Source organism: Saccoglossus kowalevskii, chromosome 18 (genome assembly GCF_978046115.1).
Source record: "Saccoglossus kowalevskii chromosome 18, keSacKowa6.1, whole genome shotgun sequence".
Classification (NCBI taxonomy): domain Eukaryota; kingdom Metazoa; phylum Hemichordata; class Enteropneusta; family Harrimaniidae; genus Saccoglossus; species Saccoglossus kowalevskii.
The window spans coordinates 31,200,258-31,221,106 of record NC_140658.1 but is presented as its reverse complement, the minus strand read 5'-3'; the positions used below and the strand labels follow the sequence as shown (position 1 = coordinate 31,221,106).

Below are 20,849 nucleotides of genomic sequence, written 5' to 3'. Positions count from 1 at the left end.
TGTATGAAGTATGAACTTGATCAGTGTATGTGTGAGATGGATACATACAAACGCAAGTCAATCACCAGTGTTCCCTCTAAGCCTTATTTTCGCTCAATTTTCTAAGATTCAATTGTAGTTTCTCAGTGAAATTTTGTCTTTTGAGAAACTTTCCATGCATTTTGTATGCAGAAAAAACATTTCAAGGGAAAAATGGGCAAATTTTCACTGTATTTTAAAGATTCAAAAAAATGTAAGGGAACAGCATCAATCAATCAATCGTAAGAATATGTTCGAACTGCGACTAAAAATAGTACCTATTGTAACCACAACAAGAATATAATTTAAGCGTCTTTTTCAAAATACGTCAAATAATAAATAAACTGAATCACACAACAAATTAACTTGGGCAAGAACTAATCCTGATTAATATGATATTCAAGCTTGAAGATGATCTGATAAGAATTGCTCAAAATATTTTAACCGCAAAAAACAGTTGACAGTTCCTTCATTAAAATTACTGGCTAGCTAAGAAGAAAAACTGACAGTGTAGACACAAGTGAAAAAGTAGCTATGAAGTGCACACATACAAATTCTCTCATTTCACACATACACACACAGTACAATATTGCACTGAACATGCCAGGATACAACTTACTCGTGTACTTTTTTCTGATTACATGCTTCTTGTTGACAGTTAAAACAGTTTTCACCAGTATCCAACCGCTGTCTTTCATAAGATCTGCAGAGACACTGTCTAGGTGCTTGACTTTGTTGTCCTTCTCTATATACATCATATTTTTTGGAAATTTCATTGGACAATTCCTGAGCTCTGGCGGCTGCAAAGTTACAAATATAAAACAATACAATAAATACCTGTTTTCTACACAAGATCATGCACAGTGCAAATACAGAATATGAATTTACCTGCATCACGAATCTCTTGTGTAGTTTCTTCCAATGTTAATTTTAATAACAATCCACTTTTTTTAGAATTGCGCTTATTTCTCCATGCCTCAGCTTTGCGATGTGCATTACAGTGAGCAACTGCTGTGGAACTCCATTCATTACACTGAAACAAACATAAAGTAAAATAAACAATTATAAAACTTATAAAGAAATTCTCTTCAGCATTAAATAAAAAAAATGTTGTGGCAAAAAAAAAAATTCCCTTGATTTTATCGTTTTACAGCACTCATTTCAACCAACCTCCCATTCGCGTAAGCTATACCATCGTTTTTTTTCCCTGTTCGCTTTTTCAACCACTGGGACCTGCAATATTCCTTGTCGATGACAACATGGACAAATATAATTTGGTGATCAATGTAGGCAACATCCCATTATCAACAATGTTCATCAACAATGTGAATAGCAACGATGATATATAAGTGACAAGTTCTATGATGAAATGACCGTGATCACTATGCAAGATCCAACCACTGATGTATCGTTTTACAATGCTGGAAAAAGGATCGACATTCAAGAAATACCAGTGGCATCTGTTACTGTTAATGGATGTAAAAATGTTCTTGATTGGTTTGGTTTGAAAGACAACCCATCCACAGTATTAAAATGTTCTTGATTGGTTTGGTTTGAAAGACAACCCATCCATAGTATTAAAATGTTCTTGATTGGTTTGGTTTGAAAGACAACCCATCCATAGTATTAAAATGTTCTTGATTGGTTTGGTTTGGTTTGAAAGACAATCCATCCACAGTATTAAAATGTTCTTGATTGGTTTGGTTTGAAAGACAACCCATCCATAGTATTAAAATGTTCTTGATTGGTTTGGTTTGAAAGACAACCCATCCATAGTATTAAAATGTTCTTGATTGGTTTGGTTTGAAAGACAATCCATCCATAGTATTAAAATGTTCTTGATTGGTTTGGTTTGAAAGACAACCCATCCATAGTATTAAAATGTTCTTGATTGGTTTGGTTTGAAAGACAACCCATCCATAGTATTAAAATGTTCTTGATTGGTTTGGTTTGAAAGACAACCCATCCACAGTATTAAAATTCTTCAACTTTGACAATGAATATCATTTGAATGTAAAAACAAGCAGCCTGTTGGTTTTAACTGAAGGAATTAAACTAAATTAAACAAGTCATTGAAAATGACACAGTCCCCATTAAATTTTGGAAAGTTCTCTTTGTGCTCGTCATATTAAAGCAGAGGGGTTGTCGCAAGCGTGTCCTTGAAACTTGAGTTCCAAATGGCGTATACAACAGATTGTTTATTTACATCAAAACATGTGTTCCGTGTAGTAGTAATATGGCCAAAAATAAAAACAGCCGTTATTCGGCCATCTTTGATCTGATTATGAAACACACTGATATGTATGTGCCAAATACAAATGAAAATGGCCAAAAAGTCAGATGGCTGTCAATTGGCCATCCTTGACCAGATTTTGAAACAAATTGTCATGAACATGCATCCTAACATGTATAAAGTACATGTATGTGCCAAATTTGAATGAAAACTGACAGAGCACGTCCAAGATACCGCATAAAAAAAATACACAAGATGCCTGCCAGTCGACCATCTTTGATCCAATTGCGAAATAAATCGTCATGGACATGTATCCTAACAAGTATAATCTATGTACCAAGTTTGAATGACAACTGACAAAGCATGTCCAAAATATAACATTTTCAAAAAACAAGATGGCTGCCAGTCGGCCATTTTGAATTGAATCACTGAACCTCTGAATGTGCATATGTCCCACATAAGGTACTAGGCACATGCAAAGAATGAACAGAATCGGTCCACAGGATTCTGAAATATGACTCTGGACAGACTGACACATGGACGGACGGACAGACTAAGGAACTCACGAACGGTCGGGGACATGTATCCTAACATGTATGATCTATGTACTAAATTTGAATGAAAACTGACAAAGCATGTCCAAAATACAACATTTTCAAAAAACAAGATGGCTGCCAGTCGCCATTTTAAATCAAATCGCTAAACCACTGCACGAGCATATGTCCCACATAAAGTACTAGGCACATGCAAAGAATGAACAGAATCGGTCCAAGGGATTCTGACATATGACTCTGGATGGACGCACGGACGGACAGAGACCGAATTATAAGTCCCCGTTTCGAATGGGGACTAATAATTATGTTTGTTTATTTATTTTGAACCTTAGAAATGACTACTGTTCAACTCGGGACGTTTAATTGTACTTAGCGTATTGACTATGACAATCAACCAATTCGAGAAAAACAGTCGACATCGACTAAATGCATGGCCACAGCTGTTTAATTGAAATAAAAAAAAAATCAAAGAAAACAGAGAACTCTAAGACAGGAAGAGAAATACCAGCGATGTAGTCGAACAACAGGCATTACGGCAGCCATGTTTGTTTCACCTCGATCAATACAGTATTATACCCATGATGCACTATTCCCATAAGCGTGGGTATCTGTATATCATAGCCAAGCATACTGTGGTCAAGAACAAAGTAAGAAATTACGCGACAAGTCCATCTCGATTTGCCAACGATTTCCGGGTTCGTTTCATACAAGAAGATTGATACGCACTACACCGCCAAGGGTAGTAGACATAATCCTGATGGCAATAGGAAGTTCGAAGGAAACCGATTTATAACAGACGAAGTCAATGGAAATCACTTTTCAGTCCTCGTATTTAAATGAGTTGGTAAACAAGAGACGATGGCAACTCCACGTTGTGGCAAATTTACACACTACTACAGTTTGACTGATGTTTACAAACACCCGTGACGATCAGTCACACAAAGTCCCCCAAATTTTTTAAATGCGTTGGGGAACACGAGACGAACAATCGTGCATACTCAGATGATGACTCCACGTTATAACGTAGCGTGTAAATGGCAATTTAAACTTTGCTTGCAGATTTTCCCGGGACAGATTTACATAATACTACAGTTCAATAACACGGCCAGTCACACAAAATCCATCAAAAGGAAACTGCAAGTTGTATAATGCCAAAACAGTAGCATGATTTCACAACTTTCGAAAGGCGTTCGCTTTTATTGATGTCTACTGTACACCAGTAAATGTATTCCGTTAGCAAGAACACAAAGCCTAAACTATCAGAAATTCGTCACACACAATTCGGGTGATGGTATAACAAAATAACTCGTCATTTTTAAATTCAATCCATCGAAAAAGTATAAAAAACATTTTCATAAACAATTTTTATTATATAAATACACTTTGAAAAGAAACCAGAAAAACAATTTTCTTGGTGCATTCCTACATTCTTGCATACTAACGAGGGGTTCAGACACATTCCAAGCAGAACAATTTTCTTGGACTAATAAATCTGGTCAATCCTTTCCCAGCAAATATGTATAGTATCAAAGCAAACGAACAAAAGGAATTCATTAAAATTAGATAATTGAAGATATCATCATGAAATGAGCATATCTGAGAGAGGTCCACATGTAGTATGAGATTTACCGTTAGTGTAGTGCGATCGTTTGGCTTTGATTTAGTTGTTTTCGAAAGATAAGCTGAGCATTGAAGAAGAATTTAACAATTTTGACTATAATAACAGCTCATTGTCGAAACGCACTTTACCCATTCACGCTACCCACAATAAACACTGTATGGTACTCTCGAATAAGCGTCAATGACTAAGGAAACCCTAAATTAGACTCTAATCTAGGAGTCAGGAAAGATTGAAATGTTCGAAAAATTATGCCTTAACTTAAAATTAAATGATACATCTTTTTCTAAAATATGTGGTGGCTGTTTGGTTTGTGAAAGTTTGGGGTGCGACTTTTTCCAGGGATCAAAACAACATGAATTTTCAATTTCAACATGAAATAATGTCTCAAGTTAGGGGTGCGGCTTCTATTAAAGCTGCGGCCTCAAATACGATTTTTATGGTAACAGTGTTACTGAATGTGTCATCGATTCGACTATGACCGGAACAAGCCCAGGGTCTAAAAATCATTCAAAGATGTCAAATTATGTTGCGACAAGCATGTGGCTGATCAGCAATATACAGCATTTCCAAAATAGTCACTATAGGATCTTTTTCTTCCAGGAAACAACTGTACATGTCCTGGGTGATTTGGTAAACAAAATTGTCTACCGAGAGCAGGAACTGATCAATCAATAGCACTTTTCAGACTGTGTTTTTGACTTAAAAAAACACCATTCATTTAATATTTATGCTGATTGCGAGAATCACTCTTACATTTGTCGTAAGTGCACCATTTAACTCCCATTGTAGCTTTAAGTATCACAGATATTGTTACAGGGCAATGTGGTTGCCACCATATTGAAGGGAAAGCTTGGCCTGTTGCACACAACTCAACTGGTTGCTAAGGTCACGTGTGGAACATGGCTTAATGATAGAAAATGTACATTTATTAAGAGTAGATTCCACTACTTTTTTTTTTTTTAAGTATTAACAAAATTCTTTAAAGTGCATACATTTTCAACCAACGCAAATATTTTCTGTTTCCCATTACAGCATTTTCACTTCGCCTTGACACGGTGCACATATTACAAGTAGTCTATTGACTATTGTGTGCGCAGAGTGCACCATTGTGGCAGTGCAAAATGAGATAAGCCCATTCTTGAGTTTTTAGGGCCATCACACTGTAATGTAAAGCAACTACTATAAAATCTGTATTAGAAGCCACACTCTTAATAGAAGCAACATCCATTTTTTTTTTTAACAATTGAGAACCAAAAATTCACCATTTCTATTGGAAGCTGCATTCCCTGTGCATTGTACCATTAATAGAAGAAGCCGCTTCTAATAGAGCAGATGCTACAGTACTTACCTGCTTTGCTGGTACATCACATACATAGCAATAACAATTATCACAGCACAGAGCATTCTTTTCAACAGGACCAAGCAATATATCATGACTTCGCCTACAAAATAAATTGGTTGGTTGAGAGATTAAAGCCATGTGTTCACTCCATCTTTACATAACATGTTGTGCCTTACTCTGACGGTTACTAGACTAAACATACAACATGTGCTGTATCAATCACTACATCGACTGTCATGCGTACATACATGTATTACAAATGTCACAAAGTAGTAGTATCAAGTATGTAGTTACTTACGTAAATAAATGCAGTGCACAATCAGCCCTGGGATGTGGATATGAGATGGTCTCTGGTTGTCTTGTATACATGATTTCTAAGTCTTCATCTAATACGACTTTCTGGCTATTTACTGCATTCGTAGGTACCATGTCTGGCAATAAACATTATCACATTATATCAAAAGGTCAAGTCAAAATAAAAATACATGAAGCTGGCAAGATAATTAATTCACGTAATTATTAATTACCAACACAGAGTGTAGGTCACGTACCATATTTATGACAATGGCATAGGAATAGCTGGAAAACAGAATTCTGTTGCAGAATAAATTAATTTTCTATTTGCGGTACACTTCCCCTCAAAACAGTAGCACAAATTGGTAACATTTTGCTTCATTATTGTCAAGACCTCAATAGTTTGTTTAGTGTTAATTCAACGTTGACACTGTTGAACTTGGACTGTGTTCTCCTAGGGGTACAAACAGCATGGTGTTGATGCCATGCTGTGCTTGTCTAACACCACCAAGCGATAACCGCGGTGCCCGATTTCCACAACTTTTTCTATTTTTCTCATCTTAGCTTTTTTTTAGCATAAACATCAGAAATTTGATATTTTATTCAAGGCTTGGTACAAAAAATGTATGTATTTGTAAGTACAGCAGTTTAACCTTCTTATTATCACATTCCTTATGCCAATATACTGTGTTAAAACATTACACTATCATAAAGGGACAGTAAAAAACTGATGTTAACAGACTATGACACAACAAGATGCAAACACACACATGTGTAAGTACTGGTACTGAAACCACTATTAGACATGTGGATCTCTTAAGGAAATACAATACATAACAAGTCATTGTCAATGACACGTCCCCGTTCCGTTCATATTTGAGTGACATACATTCAAAGCAGATCATGACCGAAATGCACCTGCATATGTACAACACATTGTGCTAAATCTGAACAAAATCCATCCATGCATGACTGAGATCCGGTTCTGGAATTGTGAAAATACGTGATTTTGATGCATTTTCGGCCTTAAAATGGCCATCATTCCGCTATTGTTAAGCAGATCATGACACAAATGCACATACATATTTGTGACATGATGTACCTTGTGTTTGTGAAGTTTGAACTTGATCAATCCAGACATGTCTCGGATACGGATCCAGAACTGAATTCTTTAAAACAAAATGGCCGCCAGTCGGCTATTTCGAACTTGATCCGAAAAAAAAAATGACGTGCATCAAGGTCCTATTATGTTTAATGTATGTATCAAATTTGAATGAAATCCGTCCATGCATAACTGAGATCTGGGTCCGGAATGGTGAAAATGTGCGATTTCAATGCATTTTCGGCCTTAAAGCGGCCCCCATTTGGCTATCGTTAATGAGATCATGAAACAAATGCACATACATATTTGTGACATGATGTACCTTGTGTGTGTGAAGTTTGAACTTGATCAATCCAGACATGTCTCGGATACGGATCCAGAACTGAATTCTTTAAAACAAAATGGCCGCCAGTCGGCTATTTCGAACTTGATCCGAAAAAAAAATGACGTGCATCAAGGTCCTATTATGTTTAATGTATGTACCAAATTTGAATGAAATCCGTCCATGCATAACTGAGATCCGGGTCCGGAATGGTGAAAATGTGCGATTTCAATGCATTTTCGGCCTTAAAGTGGCCGCCATTTGGCTATCGTTAATGAGATCATGAAACAAATGCACATACATATTTGTGACATGATGTACCTTGTGTGTGTGAAGTTTGAATTCGATCAATCCAAGCATGTCTCAGATACGGATCCAGAACTGAATTCTTTAAAACAAAATGGCCGCCAGTCGGCCATTTCGAACCCGATCCAAAAAAGAAACTGACGTGCATCAAGGTCCTATTATGTTTAATGTATGTACCAAATTTGAACAAAATCCGTCCATGCATAACTGAGATCCGGGCCCGGATGGTGAAAATGTGCGATTTTGATGCATTTTCGGCCTTAAAATGGCCGCTATTCGGCTATCGTTAATCGGATCATGAAAAAAATGCATGTGCATATGTCCCATATAATGTGTGATGTATGAGTGAAGTTTGAACTTAATCGGTCCATGCATGTTCGAGATACAGGTGATCACGGACGCACGGACGCACACAGGGCAAAACATAAGTCCCCGTTTTCGGACTGCGTCCGAACGGGGACTAAAAACATGGAAACAAGGTTTTCAACTAATTTCTGGAATGACTTACCTTGACCAGAGTCTGACTCTATAAAGATGATACTTTCATCAAGTTCATTGCCACTTTGACAATCCTCAGGTAGGGGTGAGTTACATGCCAGCAATGTTGTTCTTTGTTCTGGTGTCAGTAAATGCTCACCTGCGATACACTGCTGTCTAAGCTCAGTGGTCTCTGTTCTTAAATTCAGCAACTAAACTCAAAGAAATTAAGATTAACCCTTTGCCAGCGATAATCTCCAAGAATTTATGCACGATGTAAATTGAGATGCAGTGGCAATGGCTGAAATAGTGCTGAAACTTAATTACAACCAGATTTATGAAATTGTTTGGAAATTCTGATGCCAATATACAATGTATTTGCCAACAATCCAACAGTTTGCTTTCATTATATATTATCAAATTTATAAAAACAGCAAATACCATTAGAGAAAACCACCTAATGGGTCATTAGTATTTATTTTTACATTATTACATGTAACCGTATTATAGTAGATTTTAGATATCTAACTTGATATGTTTATTTTAACACCTTGATTACATTTTATAAACCAAAATAGACATGCAATTCATTCTATAAGGTTGTAATAAAGAATTATCTTACATGTATCTTATCTTATCTTATATTATGCACATTTATTAACATGCAACAGGCATCTTACAAAAATGTGACAATACAAATATTAATGGTATACATGTTGCTAACAAGTTCTAACACAGTAAGAAGTGCTCCTCACTGGCTATATGAATGTAAGCGTTGTAAACGTTGTTATAGGTCACATATCAAACAGGATGCAGTGTGATGACGGTAGAGCTTTAAAAGCAGATTAAATGTTTACATTGCCAAACAAAAATGTAAACAAGCAGCCTCTCGGCTGAGACAGCTCCGCTGTGAGCAATGCACAATTCAATTAAAGAACAGAAGATATTAGAAAATGAACAATATGCATAGTATCAATGCTATGGGACTTGCTGTTTTCAACAAGAATTCAAAAATAACATTTTTCACCATAAATGATTGTGGTTTTTAACAAGAAGTCGAAAATATCACTTTTTACCAAAAATGACAAAAATATTCATCAAAATTAGAGAATTGAAGATATCATCATGAAATGAACAAATTTGAGAGAGGTCCACATGTAGTACCTATATATGTAATATCAAAGCAATTGGTTTTGCGGTTTTTAACAAGAAGTCGAAAATCTGATTTTTTACCAAAAATGACAAAAATATTCACCAAAATTAGAGAATTGAATATATGATCATGAAATGAACAAATCTGAGAGAGGTTTACCCAAGGTACATATACACCAAGTATCAAAGCATTCAGGCTCGTAGTTTTCAAGAAGAAGTCGAAAAAGAAAAACATTGACACGAACGACGACGGACAATCACTCATATGATAAGCTCCGCTCGACAAAGTCGACAGCGGAGCTAAAAACTTGATGCCATTTTGTAAAATACTACATGCACTACAAAAACACTTGACGCTGCATCATCTGAACCATTGCAACCTATTAACAGGTGTTGGATATAATCCACTGATAAGAAATGTCTTCACAAGTTAGCCATGCATTTACTAGCACATCAAAACAAGGCTATAGGGTAGTTCTTTAGATTTTGTTGACCAGTATTTTCAGCCATGAGTATGCAAAAGTGTCACTACATATAAACAAATCAGTTGCACAATCCGAGAAGGAAAAACTGAAGTTGGATATAATCCACTGATAAGAAATGTCTTCACAAGTTAGCCATGCATTTACTAGCACATCAAAACAAGGCTATAGGGTAGTTCTTAAGGTTTTGTTGACCAGTACTTTCAGCCATGAGTATGCAAAAGTGTCACTACATATAAACAAATCAGTTGCACAATCCGAGAAGGAAAAACTGAAGTTGGATATAATCCACTGATAAGAAATGTCTTCACAAGTTAGCCATGCATTTACTAGCACATCAAAACAAGGCTATAGGGTAGTTCTTAAGGTTTTGTTGACCAGTACTTTCTGCCATGAAGTATGCAAAAGTGTCACTACAAATAAACAAATCAGTTGCACAATCTGAGTAGGAAAAACTGGAGTTGGATATAATCCACTGATAAGAAATGTCTTCACAAGTTAGCCATGCATTTACTAGCACATCAAAACAAGGCTATAGGGAAGTTCTTAAGGTTTTGTTGACCAGTACTTTCAGCCATGAGTATGCAAAAGTGTCACTACATATAAACAAATCAGTTGCACAATCTGAGTAGGAAAAACTGTTGTATAGACTGACAAAATATAAATTATTTGTTCACTTCAGCTAGTTTTAGGACAAGAATTGAACATTTGATTACAATCGTGGGTTAATGTAGCATAAATACATATGTACCTGTCCATTAAGTTTCTTCACCATTTCTAGACCGGCGTCGAGCTTCATTTTTTTATGTGGATTCTGTGGGAAGAAATACAAATTACAAAACAAATTATTGAACCTGCTTTTTTATAGACCACAGATACTCTGACTAATTATGCATTTTTTAGACTTGCTAAAAAAAAAAGCAATGAACTAAAATAATTGTTTTAATATACATTGGCAGGGGTTTGTCTAGAAAAACATGGGGGGGGGGTACTATAGGGTGTGGAAGGTTTTGTAAGGTTTCGGCGTCGTTTTAACGGTGTATCTATCACCACTGAAATATTTTTGGAGTAATTTTAGTGTAGTTGGTGTCCAGATACATTGTCAGCTGGTGTTGCTCGGAAGTTTTCACAGAGAAAAGTATATTTGAGAAAGATTTCATGTTGTACGGCAGCACAGAAGTGTGTAGCTCAAGAAATATATTTATGAATTGAAAGTTCAATTGGCAATCTGGTATAAGGGCGCCAGTTGAGAATATCAGAGCGCTTCGCCCCTATTCCCCGGTTTAGAAAAACCCCTGCATTGGTATTGAAAATAATTTATAATATTAATAATATCCAGGTTCAATCCAGATAATTGTCTCATTGTTGCAACTTATGTGCATCATAGTTTTTATACTAATCAGGGGTTTGCTAGAAAAAAACTGCAAGATGGAGCACCAGTGTTCTCCCCAGACTCTAAGCCAAGCATCGCGGCTAATTTACATAACAATACATCTTATTTGCATAATAATTAGTTTCCCCAACAAACATTATAACTGAAATAAAGAAGAGATACATATCTCATATATTTTTTATCATTTACATTCATTGTGTTTTATGTGTGCATCAAGTCAAATACAGTTTGAAATAGAACAGGAAAGAAATGGAAATACTTATAGCCAGTCAGGAAATATATTGTTTATCCGTGGAGGTAACTGATCAGGGTTTGCGCTAGTGTCTCGACAAGACGAGTCCCATTTAAAAAAATTTAAGAAATTTATATATGACCCTGGATCAATTTATTAGACATTGGACCCCAGCTTGTCTGAAAAACTGGGTCCCTCTTCAATAATTGGAGTCCGGGAAGCAAAATATGGGGTTAACGCAATCCCTGCTGATTCATCATTATTTTGTGTACAAGTACAGTCAGTTTTAGTGCCAATGTTACTGTCAGTTCACACGAGGGGGGGGGGGGATTTGTTTGTTAAATTTGTAAAATCTGTATGAAGAAATTAATAAATCAATAATGACATTTTTTTCTACAACGGCATTTCAAAACTAAAGACAGCGATTTTTCATTGATCTATCTATTATTTGTGTAACGCTACGATCACCGTAACATTGTCAGCTGACGGCATTGCGTTGAACGGGTATTCACCGCTGCTGTTGCGATCATCGGTCCCTGACTTTTTTGTTTAAAAATACACAAACTTAGAATGTTTGCTTAATTAAAACGATTCATTGATGATTAACTTAGAAATTGCATCAAAATCGCCAACGAAATGTTGTTTTTAAACATCGCGGAAAAACATGCACTCTGCGCCGCCATCTCTGTTACCTCAATCAAAATCTCTGTTGTAACCCAGCATGCATCGGTTGTGATGTCACTACATGCGTTACGTCGCCTTAGGGTGGCGTTCCTCGGTAATGACGCACTATGAATGAGGTATTTCTAGAGGTCAGGGTTCGTTTTTTCCTCGTCCGTCTCGTCTGCAGTTGAATAATTTTTACTTCGATTTATTTACAGTTTGTTTTTTTTTCGATGCGACTTAATTTCACTTGTTTTTTTAATTCTTGGTAATTAGTGTCACTGGCGATGAAGTAGTAAAAACGCAATTAATCACAGTGCAGCAACTCGGGATAGACCATCCCGACGCAATGGGCAAATTATTACTACCCTAGTATTTTGGGTTTGCCAGCTCCGCACCCTTGATAGACTTGGTAACTTCTTGTAGACTTCCGTTTTTATCACTGTTTTTGTAAGGCTAACTATGTACAAAGGCGGGATTACTTTTCGATCAATACATATGCATGTTATTGTTTTAAAGATGTGCTAGACGAGGCTGACACTTGTAAACAATACAACGTGAATAAGCATCGCGGGCAGGATTTCAAGGATCGCGGGCGAAACAAAAGCGACGCGGCTGTTTGTCTAAGCGACGCGGGCCCGCAGTGCTTGAAAGGCCTGGGGAGAACACTGAGCACTGCAAGTGGGGTAGCAAAAAGACTAAAAGATGAAGTAAGTTACGTTTCACTTAGTTTAAATTTTTCGTTTTCTGGATCCAAGTTGTGTACACAAATGTTAAATTGCTCTTTACTATCAATTCACATTACATGTTTATTTTTTTCTAATATAGGTTTCCAGTTTCATGATTTTGAAACACTGCATTGCCTATAAACTGGCTCTAGCTGTAGGTCAGACTGCCAATTCTGTACCGTACATTAAAAAGTTCAACGACTTGCTTGACAATTTATATAGATTTTACGAATATTCCCCTGTACGTTCAAGTGGATTAAAAGAAATACAGGCAAGACATGTTTTATTATTTCACTTAGAGGTCTACTGCAAGCTTATCAGCCATCCACTCTTGTTCTTCTGAACAAGAACAAGACACAAGCTGCTCACTTTTCCTGATAATATGCAAACAAAAATGTTTTGAATGAGCAAGTAGTCAAAATTGCTGAGGAAAATTATGTTTTGAACAGTGATACTATATTTGTATTAATAAACAAAAATTCATATATGCTGAATGCAGGGATGAGAATGAGAATTACAATTTTCAGCTGAGAGTAAAGTAGCCGGGGTCTGAGAACCGTAGTTGATCAAATTGTTACAATACAGACACTGCGCCTTTCCCGGGACCTCGCACTTGCCGATGAAGTCACTCAATTTTTGAGTTACCACTACATCTTTCTTTCCGATTCGCACGGTCAAAGTCACTTCATTGTCATTGTTAATCGTTACATATTACTTTGAAAACTTTGAAACCACTTCAGATTTTACGATTGCACTGATAAAAAGAAACGCGAACATTCCGCATTGGAGACACCGCGAGTTGTCTCCCTTTGACCATACACTGATATAGGCCTCTTGCAGCGGACAACAATGACCTGACAGCGTGTTTACTTCTGGTGAATCAACAAGATTTGTATTCTTACCCTCCCTAAAATTTTCTCTCCAGATTTAGACATTTCAGAAAATCGATCCCTGGGTCTTAGAAATCTGCAGAATTCCGCGGATCCATGGAAAATTCTCATCATTGTGAATGTTTTTGTTTTTTCACAGGAAGCAATGACCAACCAAGTAGTAAAGCCAAAGCAGGTGAAAGCTGTTAGATGGCTTTCACATGAGTAGCAGCTTGTGAGACGCTCAGACATGTATCCAAGCATTATTATCAGTCTGCACAGAGAAGCCAGTGAAAGAAATGACTGCTCTGGCTAAGTTTCTAGAAGACTGGAAGTTTGTTGCCACTTTGCATATGATGTGTGACATCCTGCCACATATTGCTAACTTGTCAAGACAGTTCCAGGTAAGCCTAACAAGATCAGTGATACTAAACTATTTGAAATTTTGCCTGACTGCTCAGTGCCACCATCTTGATATTTTAAAATCAATTTATTTTATTGTCTTTTCTTAGAAATCTGCACTAGGCATAACTGGAGGAAAAGACCAAGTTGCAGAACCTAAGCTGTCTTAGATGCCAGATTGATGGTTCCTGGTTCACATTACAGATCAACATAACAGTATATTGAAGATTTGAATGGTGGTGGGCTGAATATAAAGATGTGCGAGGATGGTGATCTGGATAACTACAAGAAAAATGTAAGCATAATTTCAAGTCAACAAATGTTTACTTAATATCTAACTAGCACTGCATACATGATTTGTTCTTGAGAAATAGTAATCTTATTTATTTTTTGTTTACAGATACATGACAAGTTCATTAATTTGATAAGTGATAATATTTGCAACAGATTTCCTGATGTCGAACTTCTGGAAGCTTTCAGCATTTCCAACCCAGCTACAATGGCCTCAAGAACAGAGGTAAAATTGAAACATTAAGTATACCAGTATGACCATGGACGTACTAGAGATGGATGCTGCACGGTGTTTACTCGCTTTGATGTATGTGCGTTGCCGCCACCAGATTACTGTTAATCCAGATCGTGTCTGCATAATTTCATGTCCACGGAAAACGATCACGAACACACCCGATTATAGCTCACAGTGTTCTCCCCAGACTTCATGCCAAGCACCACGGTCAATTTGCATAACAATATATCTAATTTGCGTAATAACAAGTTTTTCCCAACAAATATTGTCAATCTACAATTAATTAAAGACAAGATATTTTTATATCTGATAAATTTTATATCATTTTACTGCATTGTATTTTATGTTTTCGTATCAAGTCAAATAAAGTTTGAAAACAAATTGAAAGACTTGTGTTATAGCCGGTTAGTGATTATAATGTTATCCATGGATGTAACTAGTTCATCATTGTGTACAAGTTTTAGTGACCAGGTCACTGTCAGTTCATATAAACGTTGGGGAAAACATTTTTGGGTTAAATTTATAAAGCCGGCAAGATATCTAAATATGTTGAAATTAATAAATCAATAATTAGAAAATTTTTTTACAATGGCAGTTCGGCAGTAATAGTCGTCAATTTTTCATTGCAATATACCTTGTGAGTAACGCTACGATCACTATAACATTGTCAGCTGACGGCATTGCGTTGGACGGGTATTCACCGCTGCTATTGCGATCATCGGTATCTGACTTTTTTGTGTGAAATACACAAATTGTTTATTAAAGCGATTCATTGACGATTATCATAGGCAATACATCAAAATCGCCAACGAGATGTTTTTAAACATCGCGGAAAAACGTGCACTCTGCGCCGCCATCTTTGTTACCTCGATCGGAACCCCCATGTAACCCAGCATGCATCAGTCACAATGTTGCAACGTGCATTATATCGCCATAGGGCGGCGTTCTTCGGTACTAAGGTACCCTATAAATGGGGTATTTCCAGAGGTCAGAGTTCATTTTTTCTTAACCCATCTCTCCTGCTGTTGAATTATTTACACTTTTCTTTACAATACGACTTAATTTCACTTGTTTTTTTATTTTGGGGTAACTACATGTAATGTCACCGGCAATTGAGTGATAAAAAAATCGGAGTGCAGCAAATCCGGGTTGATCTTCCCGACATACGCCGCGACTTATTTTGTCACATTGTTGCCGTTGCATGCAATGGGCAAAATATTGCTACTCTAGTATTTTTTTTTTTGGAGTTGGAGGCTCTGCACTCTTGAAAGACTTTGCAACTTCTTGCAGACTTACGTTTTTATCACTTTCTTTGTATGGCTAACAAAAGCGGGATTACCTTTCGATCAATACATTTTATTGTTTTAAAATCGTGCAAGACGAGACTGACTGGCGCTCCCAACGATCTGTTTACGACCATCAAGCGAAAACAAAATGGCGACGAACAGGCACAGAGAAAGTTTTGTTTCGCTTCGGATTTTGTTGATCCCAACATTTTAAAACTAGATGATAATTATTTTGATATTGAAGACATTGAAACTGTCAACGATTATATGTATGTTAAATGTACGCATGGAGAGCGCACCATGAACGTGAAAGCTAATGTTAAAGAAGTCCATGTATAACATTGAATTACGGTGGCCAAACTTTTCCAAACATTTCAAGCTTTGTGCCATCTGCAAATTTCACTAAAATTGAACATCGGATAAAAAAATCGTCATCAGCTCACACCGGGTTTACTGTCAATATTAAATTAAAATTGTTAACAAATGCTGCTTTGATGCTTTGCTGTCAACATTTCTAAGACAATTAACATGATTTATTTTGTCTTGTATTCAACAGGTCCTGCTTGATAGATTTCCATTTATAGATGAAGAGGATGCACAAAGAGTGGAAAACAGTAATACCAGCATTACACCATTCTACTATGAAAATGATTGCCACAGATATGACCCAAACTTGTCCCAATTTATCAAAGCTTGCTCAGATTGCATTGGTGATTCCAATATCAACAGCTGGTAGGTAACATTCTTTGTGTGTTACTGCATATTAGGTATTATTATACATCTGTCACCGTAACGCCATAAGTTACAGCGTGTCGTAATTTTGTGGTATTTTATGGGATATTTTCGTCCTACCATATTAGGAAATGCGAATTCCAAATATGGAATGATTCCACGCACAAGCGTTCTCTAATAATACAAATAAACATGGCTTTCACGAGGGTTTGACCGGACTTCATACAAAGAAGCTCGCTGATTCTGTTCTAAACTTTTTGGATTTCGGCATTCCCATGATGTATCTTTGAAAGGTAAAGATGTATAATAATAAGGTTATTACGAGAATACCTCAAAGTATGCACTCAGACAGTACGCCGCGCATCGACCTCTGCTGCGCGTCGGTCGATACTCCATCTGTACTGTATTATATTATCTATTGCTTTCACAAAATTATCATTCATGCAGTGTTCTCCACAACCCAAAATAGCTGGTGGGCGCCCTAATTAGCATAAATTTGCATATTAATTTGCATGTCATTTACATACATCTTTCTAGCATTTATGTCATGAAATGCAATACACACTAAGTTATTTACCATTCTCTTTTTAATTTAATTGAAACATGTTACAATTTTTTGAAATACAAACTATTGGTCACTATTAATATTTACGAAATGCAAAAAGTTTGAAATCGGTGATTTATACGTTCGCAAATTATTCTGCGTTCAAGAAATGCAATTTGAGTAACCAAGAGCAAGTACGAGTTATAATGTAGAAAATATACGAGGTGATTTGTTCCCGACGCCAAAACGGACGATTTGTCAAAATAAAACTCATAACATTTTTTATTTGTGGCATCAGTACTCACCCGTGCCGACGGACTGCAAGATGCATTTACGCATGTACGGTCACGATACGTTGCGTTGCGTTTTCACACGTTGTTTTAGGATTCAAGAAAAATGCTAGCAATCGGCAAAATAAAAGAATCTGCTATGTTCTCGAAAGATTAGACATAAAAAATGGATAAATGAAAAAAAGTATGTGGAAAAGATAACTAAAATATTATTCAATTACAAATACTCGCGGTAAACTAATCCGGCAGCCATGTTTGATGTTTATTACCGCTTTCCGAATTCAGAACACGAACACCCGGAATGCGCTGCTCCCCTATGCAACTTACATACTAAATCGTTACAGCGCCAACACCGGTGGGTGGCCGACGGTCATTGAATTGGGTAGGCCAAAAGGTCACCAGTTTGCCTTCTCCATGCTGTTTTCACGATGAAAATCGAGCGAACGTTGTAAATACGGCTAGAATTTTAATTTTTGTTCGAGTTTACATGCAATATGCTAATATATTTGTTTATTTTCTGTGCATATACATTTCGTTCATATTTAATTCTTTATTTCGTGATTGGAAGACGATTATTAAAAATACAGCTGTAAATTTAAACCACTGTAGTTGCGTATCGTGAACAATAAGTGGCAACAATGTCGGGCGACAACGAATTCAAGCGATTGACACATTGCCATGAATACACTTGATAACTGCTTGCAGACTTCCAGTGGTTATTGTTTATGTCGGGACTCTTGAAACAATAGCAAAATAAAGGGTTGGGCAACTACTCTTTTGTTTAGGCTTGGGAAGAACAATGCAAGCTTTTTACAAATAATTTCAGCTGGATGTACGTTGGTGGGCGGGTGTTGAGTGTTACTAGGCGGCCGTAAAACTTGATGGGCAGGCCGCCCACCTAAAATCCCTTGTGGAGAACACTGATTCATGTATGCACATATGTAACACATGAAAGCTAGAGTAAACTGGAATATGAATAACTCTTGTGTATTTTTTTTCAGATTGTGAGGGAGGTTTCAATGCATTGGCCAGAGTCAAGACACAGTTAAGAAATAGATTATCACAGAAAGTCCTGAATGCCCTGCTACTTGTTTCCATTGAAGGCCCTGCACCAGATAAATTTAACTTCAAGAAAGCTGCAACAGTTTGGAATGAAATTAGAAATAAAAAAGTTACTTTAGATCTGTAAAACATTGAGCTGGTTAATGTTAATAAATTACATACATAAATACATAAATATTCTTATTTTTGTTTATTTTAACTGAATTTATATCCATGAAAATCACTGACCTTACATCAAAGGTCAGAATGCCCCACCCACCTGGTTAAGTTAATAACATGTGCCATGCCCACTTACTGTAGAATACTTTTCACTTTGAATTTATTTATCGGAAATATAACTAGCCGAGCTTGATGTCGATTTAGGATTCTGCTTACAAATAATTTAGCCAATCATAGTACGTTAATTTTAGCCAATAAAACAACCTCATTAATAGTTATTTACCTATCAGCTCGTTTCCCTATTACCCAATCATGTACAAGGCCAAAGTCACTTTCCACCAAAATGCAAGGAATGTAAACTTGTGTATATAAGTGGGTGTTTTGACACATCACGGCAGGAGTTTCAATAAAGTCATCTGTTATAGTGTACACCAGTTCGTCTCTTGTTATCCACCCCTGAACCTTATCTTAACAATTACACACATTATTTTCGCTGAAGGGATGATTTCGTGAAAATAAAATCCAGCGAATATACTTTTTTTTTCTATATTGCACATTAAACTTATCCAAAAACAGTGAAAATAAATTCCATAAAAAACGCCTAAAAAGCCTTTTCACCGAAAATTTATTCCAGCAAAAATAAAGTATTTCAGAGTAGTCAAAGGTCATATGTGCCACACCTACTTGGCCAAAGGTCATCCTGTCTTAAGTTGTACCCTGTTTAATTTTCCAACCGTGGAAAACCCTACTAAACCTTGTTTGCAATCGACCGTACGACTGCCACGCTACACAAGATGTCAACATCTATGCAGCAGATGGAATAGCACCACCAATCTCATAATTCACGAAAAAATACGTTCAGATGATTTTAATTAATGATAAACAGTTCTGAATTTTTATCCGTTTATTTTCAAGCATTGCATGTTTTTTAAACTGCCGGAATGACCAATTCTGTTTCTTTCAATACTTGTGTGAAAGTTGTGTTTGGATAGTAATCAGTATATTTTAAAAATAATAACGCACTCTGACTAGCTGTTGAATGAGGTTACTGACCCTGCATAAGAATAGGTGGTCTTGGACCTCTGGGTTGGCTCGAGTTTCGCACACTAAACGTATTTTAGATGTAATTGTGAAAGTGAAGTGCACAGATGTATCTATTCTTCATTTTTATTTAAGCAGAATAATTTTACATTGAAATATTTGAAATTAAAGTAGTTAACAAAATTGAATATTAATTACCTCAAGAATAATCATTAGCACTAAAATCAGGGTGGGCAGAACCCTGGTATATGTACGCGCTGATAATATACAGGTTAATTTTTTCAAAGAAGCTTTGGTCACATACATGCTAAATGTATAATCTCAAAAATGAAAATTTGGTTTTCAGCCATTTTTTCAGAGACCATTCATAAAATAAGTTAGCCCAAATATCAAGAATGCTGCTAAAAAAATTCAGAATGCTTAGAAAGGGTTTAAAATGGCCACTTCCAGTGTTTAAGGTAGAAATGCAGTTTATTTGGCTTGCTTTTTAATTGAGTAATTAGACAATGAAGATGGTATTATATATCCAACATGTCATATATTTTCTGAAAGCTTATTATACAAACTTTGTAAAACTTGTCTTTATTTTAAATATCCAGAATGCGTTTTTGATTTTGGGTCAAAAATATGCTTTTTTGGACAAAAGTGGTTTAAAAAAAATTAGCTTAAAAACTTCAAGTCCGTTTGTGGGTAAAATTACATCACTGGATACCTTGGTATACTACTAATTCAAATGCGTCCACTCATCTCTCTAACGGCTTTCAAAGTCGCACAGCATGACCTCAAAGTTCACTCTTTTCTATTTTTGCATAATTTATATATCCATGTTAATTGCGGACTTGTTATTTTTGTTCCACTCACCGTAATAAACAGTCCGGACGCATTTTGAAGGGGGAACACCTTGTCAATAATCTGTGAAAATTTCGAGGCAAATGGCCAAAGCGTCTATCAGCTATTTTAATTTAAAACCCAAGAATTCACCAAAAATAGAAGACGAGAAAAAGGCTAATTTGCATATT

The 20,849-nt window shown here is 36.3% G+C and overlaps 1 protein-coding gene and 1 pseudogene across 1 annotated transcript in view; both read left to right on the top strand.

The window, feature by feature from the left end:
* Positions 1-18,787, top strand: part of LOC144359633 (zinc finger protein 862-like) — a 30,027-nt gene extending 11,240 nt beyond the window's left edge. Inside the window, exons 2-3 of the mRNA XM_085492676.1 lie at positions 16,559-16,734; positions 18,570-18,787. Coding sequence (XP_085348802.1) covers positions 16,587-16,734; positions 18,570-18,757 — 336 coding nt within the window. The 5' untranslated portion in view covers positions 16,559-16,586 and the 3' untranslated portion in view covers positions 18,758-18,787. The remainder of the gene's footprint in view (positions 1-16,558; positions 16,735-18,569) is intronic.
* Positions 12,320-14,360, top strand: LOC144359618 (zinc finger protein 862-like; annotated as a pseudogene).
* Positions 18,788-20,849: the final 2,062 nt, after the last annotated feature.